General features: G+C 35.8%; 1 protein-coding gene across 2 annotated transcripts; it reads right to left on the bottom strand.

The window, feature by feature from the left end:
- Positions 1-2,317: 2,317 nt before the first annotated feature.
- Positions 2,318-17,140, bottom strand: LACTB2 (lactamase beta 2). 2 transcript variants are annotated; one of them, XM_027452334.3, is made up of 7 exons: positions 16,896-17,140; positions 15,574-15,737; positions 14,070-14,196; positions 11,684-11,862; positions 7,235-7,383; positions 5,632-5,713; positions 2,318-3,485 (listed from the first exon to the last, which is right to left on the bottom strand). In XM_027452334.3, the coding sequence occupies exons 1-7, from the start codon at positions 17,015-17,017 to the stop codon at positions 3,442-3,444; spliced, it is 867 nt and encodes a 288-aa protein (XP_027308135.3). In that variant the 5' UTR covers positions 17,018-17,140; the 3' UTR covers positions 2,318-3,441. The 2 variants fall into 2 exon arrangements, with proteins under 2 accessions (XP_027308135.3, XP_071890628.1); XM_072034527.1 differs by having other exon boundaries at positions 3,223-3,485; positions 5,636-5,713; positions 16,896-17,137.
- Between the last annotated feature and the right edge of the window lie 527 nt (positions 17,141-17,667).

The raw sequence follows: 17,667 nt of genomic DNA, 5'->3' as shown, positions 1-17,667 counted from the left end.
TGTACAGTTACGGATGTAATATACCGCAGAAGTGAAGCATATTGAGATGGTATCAACATTAAAATTATTTTTTTTTTCTTGAATCTATTTCTCTACTCGAAAATAAATTAGGTCCACAGAACCTAGGGAAAAAGATTGAACTAACTGACTGTGGTAGGACATCCTTTTTTTCATGCTGTAATCCGCAAATGCTGTGAACGTCTGGCTGCAGTCCTGTCACACAGGCATGAAGATCTTCTTGGTTTCAATCCATTTTTGTGTTTATCCTTATATAAATTACTGAAACAGAAAATAAAGAAACCTGTTGCCTCATCTGAATATTTTCCATGCCTTCCTTCTATTGGCGTTCCCTCTTCTGCCATATGATGTTTCTGATGGCACCTTAGGAAAAGTGTGATGATCTAAAATGCTTGAGACTGTTGCCTGTCAGTCCTTAGTCTCCCTCTTGCCAGTGGGCTGCCGGTCTACGTTTGCCACGTTTCTTTCCAGATTTCCATGTATTGAAAGACTAGGCTTCATAATGAACACACAACTTAGGAAGGAAATTCCTGACAATCCAAAATCTGTTGCAGGTTGCAAGTCTGTAGAGGATTTGGTAGTAACCCCATTACTGTACCAGAAGTAACAGATACAAACAGAACAATGCCCTTCCTATTTGGAAACCTTTCCATCTTCAAATATGCTTAAAAATATAACCAAGAATGACATTTTACAATAAATATAAAATTAGTAAGAAATAGAAAACCTGAAAGGGGTCTAACTTCTAACAAAATTCTTTCCTAGCTCTTAAAACCAATAAACCTACCTTTTTGTATTGTCTCTCAGGAATGTATCTTAAAACTAGCTGCCAGGAAAGCTGGAAAGCAAATTTGTTCTCCTTCAATAGTCTGTCCCTAGCTGTTTATAAAGTTAATGCATTGAACAACATTTGCCCTTCCATCTTGATCAGACAGAATTCGCCCCTTCTCTTATTTTTATTCTTAACTTTCAATGCATTCTGGACAGATGAATGTAGTCAAATGCAAGGGATGTAAGTAGGCTAATCCCCATTTTTATACATACATGGCATATAGCTTACATTACTGTTCTATTTTTAAATACACATTCCTTCTGACTTAAAATCTCAGTCAACAAGGAGTCTTAAGACTTTTACAACATGTCATAGCAGTTGCAAGTATCCTTCACTGTATGTATACATCTTAGTAACTGCAATCCCTGCTTTTAAAATTTCAGACACCATATATGATCATGAATGACAAGTCAAGTCTGGTTAAACTGCAATTTCTGTCATCTTCTGAGAATTTTAGGTGTTTGCTGCATCACAGCATGGAACATGTAGTTCTCTGATTTGCATCGTATCTCTTTCTTCACTGTCTGCAAATTCCAAAGATGCTTTAACTCAGTAGTGAAGTCGTTTCCATGTATTTAAAACAAAATACAGTAAACCAGAGGAAAAAGGTTCGGTGACATTTAGGCTGCCATTAGACTTCTTTAGCTTGGGAAAGTAATGAGACACCACCACTTCATATCAGGTTCTGGCTATTAGCCTCCAGTTGTAGGTACTCAAGCTTCCCCTCATGACAGAAAACCGTACCATTCCACTTATATTTCTGTGCAAAATGTCATAATTCAGAGCATGTGAATTAGCTTTTTAAAAAAGAAAAGAAATGATAATTACCTTTTCATTCCTTGCAATGAGAAGGGTTAGCAAACATTCATGAAGTACAGAAAAATAATTATCATTAATGGCAAGAAGTCTACATGAAAGCTTCTGAGTAATTATGAAGAGAGAAATAAACCAAAAAGAACTGAGAAAAAACAGTGTTTGTGGGAGGCAGAAGAAAAAATGAAGTGTTTGTACTGGAAGATAGAACATACAAAAGTAACACAAAATTATATATTTGTATTTTTATGTTTATAATATATATGTGTATATAAATAAAATATGAAAAATACAAAAGTAGGAAAAGTAAACAGAAAACGTATAAGGAAGAAAAAACTAGGAATAGTATACCTGAAAAAGGCTATAAAATGGCACGGCACAGAAAGCAAACAAAAATCACGATGTGGTTGAAAATCAGATGGAGAAAGTTTACAAAAAGCATCATTTTATAGAGCAGAAAGCTAACACTTCCCCTCTTCAGTGGTTTGTTATTACTTCAGAATATGTTTTCAGCTTTGGATCACTGTTCCTGGGTTTATTTTTATATTGGATCTGGCTCAGATATCAGTGCAAATGCTATCAACTTCACAAGATAATGAAAACTCTTAAGCCATGCCTATTCAAAGTACCCAAGCACAAATGAAGGGACTGGACTTGAAAGGTTTTCAAGGACATGTATTTGTCTTCGGTACCTTTAAACATCTCATATCTCATTTTTTTTTTAAGTTGGACCAGCATTAAAAGAGTGTATAAATCATAAGAAACTCACACATTTTAAATACACAAAGTAATGCAAATATTTATACATTATTCTGAAAGTTTAAGCTACATGGAAAACTGAACTGTAAGTTTAATTCATTTTCAAGCACTGCATTTTAACACACTATACAGTATTTTACAATCAAATACAACCTTTAGTTAAAATATTTGTAGTTTAAATGGAGTTAATAGCAAAATTTGAAGCTTGTTAGTTATAAAGTGATAGAAAAACTTAACCTCATATGGTGCACAATAGGTATGTCAATTTACACAGCTTTTTAATCCCTTTCTTAGAAGAAATTTAGAAGATAGAATTTAAGTCTGCCCTAACTTTGTGCATCTTTTTTTTTTTTTTTTTTAACATTAATTGGTTAAAATTAATGATGAATCTCTTGAATTAATTTCACAGAAATCATGTTTGCCTGAAAAAACAGAGAAGTCTGGAAGTACTTTCAGCATTTGTTAAAACATATTTCAGTGAGTAACCAGCAAAAATGTTCACAGGCACATAAATTTAAAAAAAACAATCAAACAAAAAACCCCAGCATTTCCACCTGTTAACAAAAATTGGTTGTTTTTTAGAATTTACAGGTAAATTATTAAAAAGACACTTTTTAAAGGCACAGGCAAATGCAAACAACTTTAGTTTCAAATCTTTTCTATTCTTTTTACTACAGATTTTTTATATCTTTGATTTATTAAGTTTATAATATAATAGGCTTTGCTATTTGTGTTCTGTGACCAACGATACAGCTTGGCATTTTATACCAGAGGTAACACTCAGTTCTTCAAAGTCATTCTATTTTATTAACCTCAGTACCTATAAATTTTTAAATTCCCATAAAGTACAATATGAAAATTATCATTTAACTGACTGTAACATTGTTTTTAAATTGTTAGTACTTTTTTAAATGAAAGAAGAATTGATTTTTATTTTACATGTCATCTGCAATCATTTTTCTGTTTTTTCATACAGCAACTGTGCAGATCGAGAACGTTTTTGAGCAATCTTGTGTAAGTTATAAATTGTTTCTCCATCTGAAGTTGGGAGATGCATCACGTACTGTTAAGGAAAAAAAGACCAGATTATTCACAAATTAACACTTACATGCTGTGTATAAACATTAGACTACCTGAACCTTAACTTGTACATGTGTACATTTCTGTGTATGTCGTTTTTTAAAATTAAACTCTACCAGCTTGTCTATTAAAATACTTTCCTTCAGGCCAGTGCTGAATTTTAATGGAAGCTAATAAACATTATCTGTATCACAGTGTAACTTCTAGTGATATAAAGCATAAGTAATAAAAAAGGGTTTAATAATCCTACAGTTGTTTTAAGTTCAGGATATTAACATTTCTAGATTATTAATAAATTTGATGTAGCACTTGCTACATTTTCTGAAATTTATGAACTTGAGAGAAAAAAGGTGCTGCTAGATTAGCAACTGTTAAATTATTTCTTTTTCATCAGCAGCGGTCTTTTAAAAATGCAAAACAATGACAATCATCCAAATATGGGAGAAAGTTAAATGCACATATTGTGCCATGCTCCTGTATATAAGGCATTATTTTTCTGTTAGAAGTGAGAAAAGTAAATCATTAAAGGCAGTTATCACTCCTAATTGTAGCTTTAAAAGTTATGTACCCACATAAACTGCAATCCCTAGAATGTAGTGGTGAATTAATGACTGCAGCAGACAGCATATGGCCATAATTTGCATGGAGTAGCTCTCCAGTAACAGTGGAATATGGCTGTCACATTTATTACCAACACTGACAACATGTTTCTTTGGGAAAATATTTTGTGAAAATTAAGCAAACAGTGTTATGACTGCAGCTCAAGTCTTCCATAATGAGGACAAAACCTGAAATACTGCAACTCAGACTAGCTTGTAAGGACATTGTATCAATGCCAAATGAGCATGTAAAGTGAGTATGCAAGCATTTCTATGCTACATGCTCAGAACCAATAGAATCAATTTTCCTTAACAGATGTCCTTAATTTGAACTGAAAAACCAACAGCGGTCACATGATGTTAAGTGTGTATTACAGAACTGGGTCTAAGATTGTATTGAAAAAGTTAGCAACTGTTTCCACACTGTTGAGATAATCACAAGAAACTCTTGGGAGTTTCTCCAAGTGTTCTGATGAGATTGCTTTCTTCCTTCTCCATGAACACAAATTGAAGATTAAAAACCAAACCAAACCAAAAAACTTTAAAAGGCAATTCTTGTGCTTCTGGGAAAGCTGGAGTACGCAGCTAAACCAAGGACCTCCAACTCGAGTAAAAGAACCACAATAATTCCTCTGATTAGTATATCCTCTAGTACTTCATATATATTCTCATATATATATATATATATATATATATATATATATATATATATCTCCTCAATTACTTCATAGTTGTTTCAAGCAGTTGCTACTTTGTGAACAGGTATCTGACTGAAGCTCCCTATCTGCTCTCTCTTCAAATTTCAAAGGTGATTTCTGAGGAAAACTGAGCGATTTTTGCCCAGTAAACATGAAAAGTTCTGAGCAAAACTGGCTTAAAGAGATGAAAGTCACTAGCTTCCTCAGACAAATCAATTCCTTAATGTTTAAGATGGAGACAGTCTTTTGTATCAAAGACTGCAAGTCTATGTGTAAAGAGAAAGTTAATTTACCCACTATTTCATCTAAACAGAAAATGTTGCTGCTTAAACTACCCCAGCAGTGAAAGGGAAGGGATAATTTTAATCCATAGCATCTGATACCCTGGAGCAATCTTGTACAGCCAAGTTGGAAAAACGTGTAGGTCTAGGCTCAATAATGTATGTCAATAACCAACAACTGAGATCACATTTAATTACTGCTGGTGCAGTATCATGTTGGTAAGCTTCAATGGCATTCTGTACAAACTACGCTTAAAACCATTATTTTCCAAACCTTGATAAAAATGACTGCTTGCATGATTCTAATCTATTTTCTTGGAATAAAAATCATGCTACTATTATTATTATTTAAAAAAAAATCTCTGTTTTTGAACCAATACTGAGCCTACTACCTGATTTATCATTAAAATAAACAGAAGATATAATGAGAAAAAAATATATTATTTATATTATTAGACTCTGACCCTTCCCTCTCCCCCCACCCTGGACACAGAAAATTGAAATGAAAATGACTGTCCTTACACCCCTACACCCTACTACCCACAACTTACACACTTTTCCTTCTTTTTCCAACTTCTTCAAGTGGACTAGGAGGTTTTTTTCTGCTGCTAGCAGTAAATTTTCAGGAATGTCCTAAGGGGAATACAAATATGAGTTTCGTACTTGTTTAAATACCTTTCAATATCACCCAATGATTTTTTTCAATATATGGAAATCGTGGCTTATTAACATAGATTTTCCTCTTCTGAGTTACTCTGTTGAACATTCAGTTAGTTTTACATGTATAGTGACAAAAGCATAGAATACGTAAACTAATTTTGCACCATTTAAACTAGTAGCCTAATAATGCAGTTTTGTTTACGGTTCTTAAGTTTTGCATCATGCACTTCTATTATCCAGACTGTGGCCAACTCAACTGTGTTCTGCTGAACTTAGTCGGCACTGGGTTGTTGGTGTAGCTGAGCATTTTTCCATAGGTTTTAATGACAAATTTAGAGAGGCCTTTCTCCAGATACCTATATTCTATTTCGTGATACTACTTGCATGAGTTTAAATGTCCTTTAACAGTTAGTATTTGTAAATCAGTAAGCAAACAGTTTCAGGAGGACAAAGCGTATCTTAAAAAAATTCAGTGCTAAGAAAGTAACAATGAACAATATTTCTCAAAATTCCTTTATCCAGCATAATCTCCTTTTTGAAAATTACAAAAGTTTTTCTCCAAATAACACAAGTCTGTCAGAAGAAATCCTCAGAAAACTGTCCCAATAAATTGCAAATCTTTAAAAAGCTCTGACATTTTTTACGTTAAAGCTTTAGTAGTACTGAAAAAAACACTCTTATCTGATAATGACAGGAAAAATGGTTTTTGATTTACAGAAGCATGTGAACAACTACGTACTTAAAAACTGCAGTATTTCAGGCAGGAAAACTGCAAGAACTAAACAGCCACAGTTAATGGTACATCAGCACTTCAAAATGTTCAGTGTGACTTGTAGTCACTCCTTTGGAATCTAGGAATTAGTAGAACCATGAAAAAACGAGCTGTGAAGCTGTTATAGACCTCTTCACACAGCACAGCCATTGTCAACTATGACATCTTCTGAAGCTTATGCTACATCTCTCTGAACTCTGTTCACTAGAAGGGACAATCCCTTTACCATATGTCCAAATTACTGAGGTTACATGAGGAATGAAGTAGCAAATAAGGACTTTTATGCCTGTCTAATGACGTACAAAAGCTACCTGACTTCTGAGAGCAATACCCATCTCTGTGAAAGTGCAAGCCAATTAATCAGGAACTACATATTCCAACCAATCTGTCAGGAGAGTCCAAACACATTTTGACATACCAACCATTAACAGTCATCTTGTAATTTCCACTTGAAACCAAGCACTAAAACTGTATTTTTGTTTGGTCCTGTGAAACAAAACTCATCTAAATAGTGAAAGAAGAAATTTTTGACAATCATCTCAGTCCCAATCCAAGGCAGTCACATGCATTTTGAACAAGCAGAAATCTTTTAAAGCCTTTTTCTTCTTCTTTTTAAAAAGGTACCATGATATTCACCCAAATACTTAGGCTGTCACACACTATTTTATGAACATAATCTCAATTTCTTTAGTTTAATCTATAATCTTTTAATCAAGAATTACCTTATATACCATACTTAGGAGCTCTGAGGATGTAAATGATTTTCCAACATTCTTCTGGAAAACATTCAAAATTTGCTTTTCACGAGCAGTTCGGTGAGAAATGTATCCTTGAATTCTAGTGTTTGCATCACGTACTACTGGGCCATGACCTAAATTGAAACACACGTACCAAAGTGGTATTACTTACATTTGGAATTAAGTATGCTATTGAATAATTGACATTCGTATGTAAACTATGGTAGGTTTTTTTTTTTTTCATATAAATAGACTAAATTGAGTGTCTGCATCACATTCTTCACTTGAATAGGATAAAGATGGAAAGGGGGAATTAGAAGATCTTAAAAAGTCTGAATTTGGAAAAGGAATACTTCCAGTGGTATAAGGAAAGCAAGGAAAGACTTAGATAAAGATTAGTCAATAAAGAAAAAAGGAAAAAGGAGTTTACTACTGAATAGATTTGAGAGTCAGATTTTTATATTACCTCTCCCTGACTCACACCCCCCAGAGAATACTGATATTGATGACTTAAACTGATACTGGTCTCTGCAGAGTAATGGCTGAGGCAAAGACTCCTGTATTTTATCACTGTTCCTGTTGTGGAGGGTAACTAACTCCAGCAAACACAGAGGCGAGGGAAGTAACATTGTGACAGATAAATTTTCCAGTACAGATCTTCACAACTCACTCACACACTATACTTTACTCCCCTACATACATGTTTGCACATATAATCAAAAACCAGTGCGACAATCCCAACGTGCCAGGGCAGGAAGAAGCAATGCACATGAAAGGCTACATGTTGAACACTGTGGATCTGGCTAGGTAATAAACAAGATACACATGCTTTTTCCTGGACTTACTGAAGCAGATGAGAATCATTGAAAGGTCTTTGAATAAAATTAGAAAAAGTCTTAACTGATAAATCACCAGCCTTTGCGGAAAATGAAATACTGCCTCATGATACGATAAATAACAGATGAAATCAAGATATTTTTCAGATACGGGAATTACACGTGCACAAATTAAACTTTATGATTTACTTATGGACAACTTTACTTGCAGTGTTGCGTGAATATTTATCACATGCTTTTTACAGCAAAGTTTCCTGTTTTTTTTTCCCTCTATACCTCACCTGAAGTAGCAGCAGCAACTTCCATCTCTGCCTGACTAAACTCTAAGTAATTTTTTTATAACATGAATAGGACAGCAACTACGGTAAAAATAACTGTCTTTTAGAAATTATTGGGTATCATCCAAATCAATTTATTTTGACTCTCTTAGACTACATTTAAAAAATCATTATATTCATTGCTTATAGTTTTGGGTTGACTGACTAAATGAGTTTTAAACTTGAAGACATTTTAATTTATGGCTTATTTTGCCTGAGGACAGGCAGCTTATAGAAAATGAGTAAACAATTTTTCATGATATTTGTGAAATAAAAAATAATATCAGATGAATCTATCATTTACAAGAGTCAAAAATACTTATGCATATCTTAACTTATACACTCATTTCAGCAGACTTGAAGTTAAAAATGTACATTGAAGTGTATCCTGAGCCAAAGATAGTATTATAAATAAAAAATAAATGGCCAATATAAAGCTATACTGTCACGAGCACATATATTTAATTATTTCAAATATATTTAATCTGAAGCTATTGTTCCTTACAAAATAAAATACAGTATATTTGGTAACAGTATGTTTAGTAAGTATGTAGCCATTCATAAAAACAGAAGTTTAAATTTAGAAAAACATTAAGATATACAAAAAAGACACTGTAATGGTAACTGTCCATTCCCTAATGACAGAAGTTGCATCAAAGTATTCAAAATTATGGCCTGCCCATGGAATCACAAGGCCATCTTAAAACCGGTTTCTACACTTCCCAGTGATTTAACTTACTGAGCCTACAAGACCAGTGTCAATATCTGGAATGGAACCCACATGTTGTAAAGGTAACAGAATGCCACATGGTCTACAGCCATTTCATATGCACAAATGGGTATTAAAACTACGTCAGAAAGCTTGTTGTAAATTTAGGTGTGGATCTTTCACACTGTCATTTTTTAGGGACAGCAGCATAATTAACATCACGAATAAATTATTATCCACATATATTTAAAATATTTCTGAGAATTTTAAACAGATCTTACAATACAACCATCTCTCCAATATTAACTTGGATATTGCATCAGACAGCTTCCTATTATTTGAGACCTCTGTCTATTCCAGGTCTTGTATAGAAGAAAAAAAAAAGCAGCAACTATTTATTCTTATAGTACCCTGTGAAGACATATAGGTTCTCTAAGTTTATACATGAGAAATTACAGCACAAAGAATAAAACTGAAGAAAATAATTGGTCCATGAAATCTTGCACAGACTCCTAACTACCATTTTTTTCTGTATTATCAAGTAACACTGTTTATTGTTACAGGTTAGGGAGCCCTCTGGTGGCTAAAACACCCTTTTCCCAAGGATTCTCAGCTATGAACAGTAAAATAGATTGCAATGAGTACTTTGCCAGAAGCAATTTCCACATTCAATTAAAAACAAAAACAAACAAACAAACAATAAGCAAACAAAAAACAGGAAAGGTAAAGGATTGGCAAAGTTCTGCTACTAACACCTAGCCAGCAATCACCTTGTTACAAAAATTCATGCTCTCCTACATCTATTTCTCAAACTGCAATGTCAGTGCTAAAGCATGGACAGGGAAAAGAGATGATACAAGAATTGTGAAAATCTGAAACTGCAGTAAGACCAAGGTATTGAGGTTATACAGAATGTATTGGTAAAACAAACTGCCTTCTGCTATAGTTATCATTTTATTGTACTACACACCAATCATACAAACAATTGTTTTGACTTGGCAGTAGTTATCTTTTACACAACTGTACGTACATGTTGTGATGCATGGATAAAGAAACAAAGTTAGCTTCATACCATCTCAATGCTTAGCTACTTATCAAAGGAATGGCATAATGTCCTACTGTCTTCCGAACTGCAAGTACAACATGAAAACGTTTAAAACAGTGTAGCAAACAGTTACAGATAAGTGGGACAAATATTCAGCCTTGGTGAATGTGTAATCTAGATAAATAATGACTAAGAAGAAGTGAAAAGCAACAGATAAAACTGATAAACCAAGTCGAATTTGGGGTATAGGGTTTTGGCAGAACATTTGACAGAAATCAAATGAAGGAACAGATTATGCCTTCCAGATATTTAAGAAAGCAGAACATTTCATTCATTAATAGATTGAGACTCAGGAGGCTAAAATATTCTTAGTTTTACCACTAGTTCAGTCAATTACTATAAATACTATTTCTGTGTCAGCCTCCACATCCATGGAATACATAGAATGGTATTTTTCTTAAATAGCATTTAAAAAAAACCACCCATAACTAAGCATTTTTATGATCTTAGATCTTAAAGCACTTAAAGAACACCTACTCCAGAATAAGTGTATTTTAAAAATGAACACAAAAGAGATTCGGCTATGTAGGTTAAGCAGAGATGGTTAATGGAGGAAGACAGAAATGAGAATAGAGAGTCACTCAGAATGGCTAGTTGAAAAAGATGAAATGGAAAAGGTCTGAAAAAATCCTGAGATGTAGCTCTGAAAAGAAAATGAGGAGCTTAAACCTTAGTTACATAAAGAATTCTTAAAATCCAATCTTGTCAAATAGACACATGGCTTATATGAAAATTAAATGCATTCCCAAGGTTTGGGGGAGATAAGAAGAGAAAATGAAAAGCAATGTCATAGACCGAATGAATCAGCAATTTATTTTTAGAACATGATGTTCGACCTCTTGGCTCTCGTTCAAATTTGAGCTAAGTCATTAACTAAGATAACCATTTGACAGTTCTGCAGCCTCTCAAGATGAATTTGTGATTAATCTGTGTTGCAAAAGATAGATCTCTCTCTCAAAGACATTACTAACACAACAAAAAACTAACACTGCTACTACTAACTACGCTATTACTACTAACTACTACTACAAACACTCCTAAAAACATTACTAACAAAAGCTACCCACATTGGCAGTGTACGTAGGGCTGCAGAGGACCAAAAGAACAACTATTGTTTTCCTCTTCCAGGGTAACATTAAGGGTCATGGATAGTTTAATAAAAGTAAACCCAATTTTCTCTACGGTTCCTACAGTAAAAGACCCTGGCCTCTGTATGCTTTTAATACAGAAGCATTATCTGTTCACCTTCAGAGGGAGAAATCACAGGAAAGAAAGACATCTATCGCTGAAAGATTTTTAAGTCTTGCAAAACTCCATGCTATTAAGTCGGCATAGCTTAGTGCTAGCAGTACATTAAGTAATAAACCGTAGTTGTGACATTAATAATGATGTTTGACGTATTAAGAGTCCTTAGAGAAGATACAGTTTATATAGTAATATACAGCAGTTCAAAATAGAACAACTAACCTGGATATATTAAATCTGGCTTCATTTCTAATAGCCTTTTCAAAGTTTTCATGTAATCATACAGGTCTTCAATTACTGTTGTTCCTTCCCCTAATATACAGTCACCAGAAAATATAGCATTTTCTTCTTCTAGATGTAAAATCATATGGTCATCAGTGTGCCCAGGCGTATGTAAAACTCTAAAGAAGAACAATATAAGTGTAAGTTTTTCATACACCAGTCATACAGAACTTCTAGCTTAATTTTCAGAAGCTAGAAACAATGATAAAATGATACACCTACAGAGTAGTCTACAATAAGAATGAGAAAAAGTATAGTACCAAGAAAGTCAGATTGAAAGTGTAGTACTCAGAAGGTCAACATAAACAGAATAGAATTTTGTCTAACTACAGTTCATTTTCTTAGGCCATGTAGAGAACACATATCATCATCACTAATATACACTGAATTACATGACACTTAAAAAAATACATTAAGGTAGCTTGCTAATCATGTAAAATTTGTCGTACAGAGGGCTTTACTCTGATGCTTTAAGAAAGAAAAAAATGACGTTATTTCTAGATTGAAAAGTGTAAAGTTCTGTAAAGTTCATGACATATACAATGTATTTGGCAAAAGAGGGTAAGGGTGATTTTGCTAATTCTTTTGGAAATTCACTGTATACTACTGGACCCAACCCAAATAAAATTCTGTCTCCCCAAATTTATTTTACTCTGAAAGTCCCATAACACAGTGGAGTGGAACCTTAAAATACAAGGAATTGTGGTCTTTTAGCTGTTCTATGTGCAAGTCATGAAACATCCAAAAGGTACGGACTTAGGACCCCCCACCTTGAACGAATACTACATTAGAAAACAGTTGATATATGTATAGTATACCCAAGCTACTATGGAGCTGCACTGCAGTATCCTTGCACTACAGTTTTCAAAAGACAGAAGGCCTTCTGATTCAAGCTGAAAACATTCAACTTGGACCAGCATCATTGCTAAAATTCAACAGAATCAATCAAATTCACTGCATCAAAGCAGAGACTATGAATTCACAGAGCTGGTGCCAAGAGTGGTATACAAGTCAATGCTAAACAGCACCCAGCCAAGTCAGTGCAGGGCTGGGAGGCCAGTGGCACACCACTGTGTGTTGCAATGACTCCCACCTCTTACGGAACATGGTGTTCAGCAGAAAGTATGTGAGTATGTTGCTCTGCTGAGGCAACATAAAATCAGTTTGATAGGTTACACCTTGCCTTTGTGGGAGGTGGTATCTTCCAGTTCCTTATGAAACTTCACCTGGAAGTTTCATTATTAACATGTTAAAAACAAACAAATAAGAACTCAATGCAGCCTGGCACACCTCCTTTAGAACTTGAAGGTTGCTAACTGTAACATGAAATGTAATATGCAGATATTGTTATTTTAGAACCAATGGGATGGACATCTATCCTTAAAGTATCGACTAAACAACAAGTTGAGATTATTTGCTTTTAGCCAAGCTTGAAATTTGGTTGCATAACTGCAAACTTCAAAACGTATTGCCCCTGCCTTGCTTGGAGTCAAATTGTTTTCCATCTGTAAGTTGATTATGTCCCAATACTTACAGTAGTTATGTCTTCAATATTTTTATGCCTACTCTGTGTATTTTGTTTTAAACTTAAAAAATAAAATGCTTTTGGTTAAATTAAACCTTTATCTTTACAGCTTTTCTTCTGGTCAGCCAGTTGCATGTTCTACAAGTGGGATTTAATTCACATCTAAACTGAACAAAACAAGCAAAATTTGTCCTGAGTAATGCCTTGTTGATGAAAGAATTCTGGAGACAGAATGAGCAACGATTTTTTTTGGTGCCTGTGTGACAGAGGGTAGCATTCGTTTTAGACTCATTCATGCAAACAAGATAGGCAATGTGCTCCTTGGGAAGAATTTTCTCCCAGCTGGTACCTTGCAAGAACCTGACAGCTAAAAGGACTAAAATTTAACGTTTCAATGCTAAATATTTTTTTTAATGTCTCCTTTGGAAATATTTTACCTTTTCCATCTTTCCAACATAAACATCCCCAAAGGTATTAATTTTACATCATGACTACTTGAGTAATGAGAAATTACATAAAATGCTGTATGATTTTTTCCTAAGGAATTATTTTTCAAGGGAAATATTCTTCATTTCTCTGGCGAGGCCAAAGACTAAAGGCTGATTCCTGCCTGATACTCATTCATTAGAACAACTTCTCTGGGTAAGCATACCCTCCTGGACCATGATAGGAAGCCTACAAGACTAAATGTTGACAGGATCAGATCTATGGATTACCAATCATTAAAAGTTAAGGTACATATATGTGCCAGAATTTTGAAGAAAAAGGTGATTGATCAAAGCTGCAGAAATTAGTGTTTACCTGAGTGTGGCTCCCTCTGTCTGTACCACATCCCCATCTTTAAGATATGAATATTTATGTCCTCCTTCTCCTATTATTTCTTCACGGTCAGGGACACGAGGAAGCTTACAGATGCGATATTCAGAGTCTGTTTAAAGGAAGCAAAGAAAATAACGTTTCATATTTTAAATTTGTGACTAACGAAGTTAACTCCACAGAATTACTTTTACTCTTTGTAGATGTACCATTAATCATTACACACTATTACACTGCAAAACTTGAAGCAAGAAATTTTGAACAGTAATTTTATGTTTATTAAAAAACCTTCTAGAGTTACAGAGTAGTGAAGTCTCACTACTGTACTCTGAATCTGATATACTCTACTCTGTACCAGGAGCAATTTTGAAGATGAAAAAGCACTAGTGAAATCAGTAGGAAAAAAAATCCAGTAATTAATATTTTTTTAATCCAGTAATTAGTAATAATTCTGCAAATGTTGTTCCTTCTTGACTCATCAAGAGCCAAAAAATAAGTCTCTGGAACAGCACTAAGACTCTGGTGCTCAAGCTCTGTGTTATGAGTCACAGAAGCACTATTCAACATTTATTTGACACTGAATGGAGGCTTTTTGCCCTGAAACTTCCCTCAGTGTCTATCATTCCAAACTGTTTATGTGCTGAATGCCTTGGTATGGATGGCAACCTAGAAACCAGGCATTTATATCCCTTGCAAGTCTTCTCTGTCACGCTCAGGAGCTGACAGGATCAAAATTCTCACGAAGACACCCATGTTGTTTCCAGTAGTGCCCAGGCTTCTTTGAAGACATGCATCTGGCAACTTTACAAAACCTGATGACTTTACAACTTTACAAAAGCCAGTGACAAAGTCCAACAGAACTAAGATGAGCTGCATTATTTTTATTGCTTATTCTCTTCTCAGATATCAAAAGAGAAATGTCTCTTACTGCTTATCAACACGCAATGCACATTTTACATCAGAATTTATCTGTACATATCCCTACTTTCTTCTCCAAATGTTTTGAGGCCAAAGAACTTGTCAGTAATTTCTTATGGTCTTCTGTATGAAATATCAAAGTTATTCATGTTTATTTTTCAGAGATTTCTTATTGATTTACACAAGTAAAAGTAATAGTCAATTTTTCACTACTGTCAATGTAGAAAGGAACTTTTTTTCTATTTTTCTCTACTGTCAATGTAGAGAGTATCAAGCTTTTCTCACATCTTTTAATAATGTGTAAACTGCTTATTATTCACTTGTAAGAAAAATTCACTATGACATTATGCACAGGTATTGAAGAAAAAAAAAAGTAGTATTTCAACTGTGATACTCAGATTATTCACTGCTCTCATTCTATACTTTACAATAGCACTGTTAAATTACATGTGGTATACATGGAGATTCCAGAAGAATAATCCAGCTGAAGCATACAGAAGGACTATATAAAATTTGTTTCTTGCCACATACCTAACATATATTCAACAATACATAAAAATCTCTGGCCTACCACTAGGGATGTTTTTGCAGATATCAGGTATTCCACCAGTATGATCATGATGCCAGTGTGTCACTAAAATTTCTTGAATTGAGATGTTGAACTCGGACAGTGCCTGTTTTAAACAGCCAATATATTCAGGAACAGCTGGCTCTCCAGTGTCAATAAGAATTCTTCTACATATGGACCCCAAAAAAAAAAAAAAGGAAAAGAAAACACACAAAAGAACATAGAGAATTTAGAGAACTCATATGAGTTAAATAATGGTAAAAAAAATAATAAAATAATGACATTGCATGTAACTGTGGTAATGAAGGATATCTCCAGCTAAATTTTACTATGAGTTTTTAATCATTAAACCAGTTAAAAGCCACATAACATTATTTTAATTCTCAGTCCTTATGGATTATCAGATTACAGTTTAATTCCATCACTAACACAGAACCATCCTGGCTCTAGCATCTTTTTAAATTATTTGAGCACACCACCATTCAAACCCTGCTTTTAGGCACAGCTCTGCTACCAACCCACCCACCACAATCAAGGCAAGGTTTTGCTAGATTTGGTCTAGCTTAATGCAGGCAAAATCGGGGAGCTCAGCACTCATTTATTGGGATCAGGTTGGGATCGGGGAGATATTATAGATGCTTGGGTCACTCCACATAAAACTATGTGGAGTCCAGGAAGGCAGGCTTCCCTCAACTTATATATATATATGTGTTTGTATGTAGTATGTATGTATATAAATATAATGTACTATATGTTTATATATATATATTTTCAAACCTGCTAAAATTTCAAAGTTTATATTACTTAACGGGAAACTTGCTATATTTGACAAGTAGGGTTTGAAGCTTGCTATACTTGAGAGGTAGGGTTTATCCTTTCACACACACAAAGCAATATACCCAAGACTCTTTCCTCTATAATATTTCACCTCGTGACAGCACCGTTTACAAAGGGGCTCAGAGTTTTGCTCCACAAACCCACAATTTTGTGCCCTCTGACCAGTTTTGTGCCACCGGGCAGTGCCGAGGCCTGTGGCAAGCTGCCTGCCCGCTCCCCTTCGGCCTAAGGGCAGCCCTCTGAGACCTCGACACCGGGGGCCCGGTTCCCAAAATGGTGCTTTATTATTATTATTATTATCTAATTTTATTCTTTAAAAGGTCGTCAGGGAGCGGGGAACGAGCTCGATGGCGGCTCCCCCTGCTCCTCATCTCCCTCCCCGGAGGCAGCGCACGGGCCCCAAAACGGGACGGGGAAGAGGCCGGGGGCGGGGAGCGGCGGCAGCCCGGCCCCGGCCCCTTTCCCCGCCGCCGGATCGGTGCCGTTACCTGTGCCCGGTGCCCACCAGGTAGGTGTTGGTGCCCTGCAGAGTCATGGGCCCCGGGTTGCAGCCCAGCACCCGCACCACGCGCGACGAGAGCCGCTCGATGCGCGGCAGCAGCGACACCATCTCCGCCGCGACGATCCCCACCCCACCGCCACCACCCCACGGCCCGGCCCCGTTCTCCTCACGGCCACCGAAGGCGACCCGGGCGGCGACACCGGCGAGGCGGAAGCCGCCGGGCTCCCTGCACCGCCTCCCGGCCCGCGCTCCGCCCTCCGCAGGGCCCTGGGACGGCCCTGAGGGGAGCCTGGCTCTTATGGGTTCGTGGTGGCGACACCACAGGAGTGGTTGTGGAGTCTGCCCCTGGGAGATCTTCTATAGCCACCTGTGGGACATGGGGCTGGGCAGCCTGCTCTGGGTGGCCCTGCTTGAACTGTTTTGGATCAGCTGGCCCCCAGAGGTCCCTTTCCACCTCAGCCGTTCTGCGGTTTTGTGAAATTTTGTCCTTGTCATACAAATAGTAATACCCTGTTTGCAAACGGCCTTCTACAGTCTGCACCACACAATTCACCTATTCAGATATGTAGCGCCCCCTCTGACACTCCTGATTACTTTCCAACTGGCATTCTTAGAGACACTACAGCACGCTTGTTCTCTCCTTAAAGTACCAGCAAAACAAGCATAAATAAATTTTAACCTGAAATTAATGCAACTAATATTAACATAAGCAACTTTAGCAATATTCATAGAATCATAGAATCATTAAGGTTGGAAAA

This window comes from Anas platyrhynchos, chromosome 2, assembly GCF_047663525.1.
Source record: "Anas platyrhynchos isolate ZD024472 breed Pekin duck chromosome 2, IASCAAS_PekinDuck_T2T, whole genome shotgun sequence".
In the NCBI taxonomy this organism is placed as follows: Eukaryota; Metazoa; Chordata; class Aves; order Anseriformes; family Anatidae; genus Anas; species Anas platyrhynchos.
Note: the sequence above shows the minus strand (reverse complement) of the source record. Positions and strands in the feature narration are given on the sequence as shown.

Excerpts from the sequence above, each read along its gene's own strand:
- LACTB2 (XM_072034527.1), bottom strand. The coding sequence starts at position 17,017 with ATGGTGTCGCTGCTGCCGCGCATCGAGCGGCTCTCGTCGCGCGTGGTG. Across the intron at positions 11,863-14,069 it reads ACAGAGGGAGCCACACTCAG|AGTTTTACATACGCCTGGGC; the intron begins GTAAACACTAAT and ends GTTCTTCTTTAG. Across the intron at positions 3,486-5,635 it reads AGTTGGAAAAAGAAGGAAAA|TACGTGATGCATCTCCCAAC; the intron begins GTGTGTAAGTTG and ends TTTCCTTAACAG.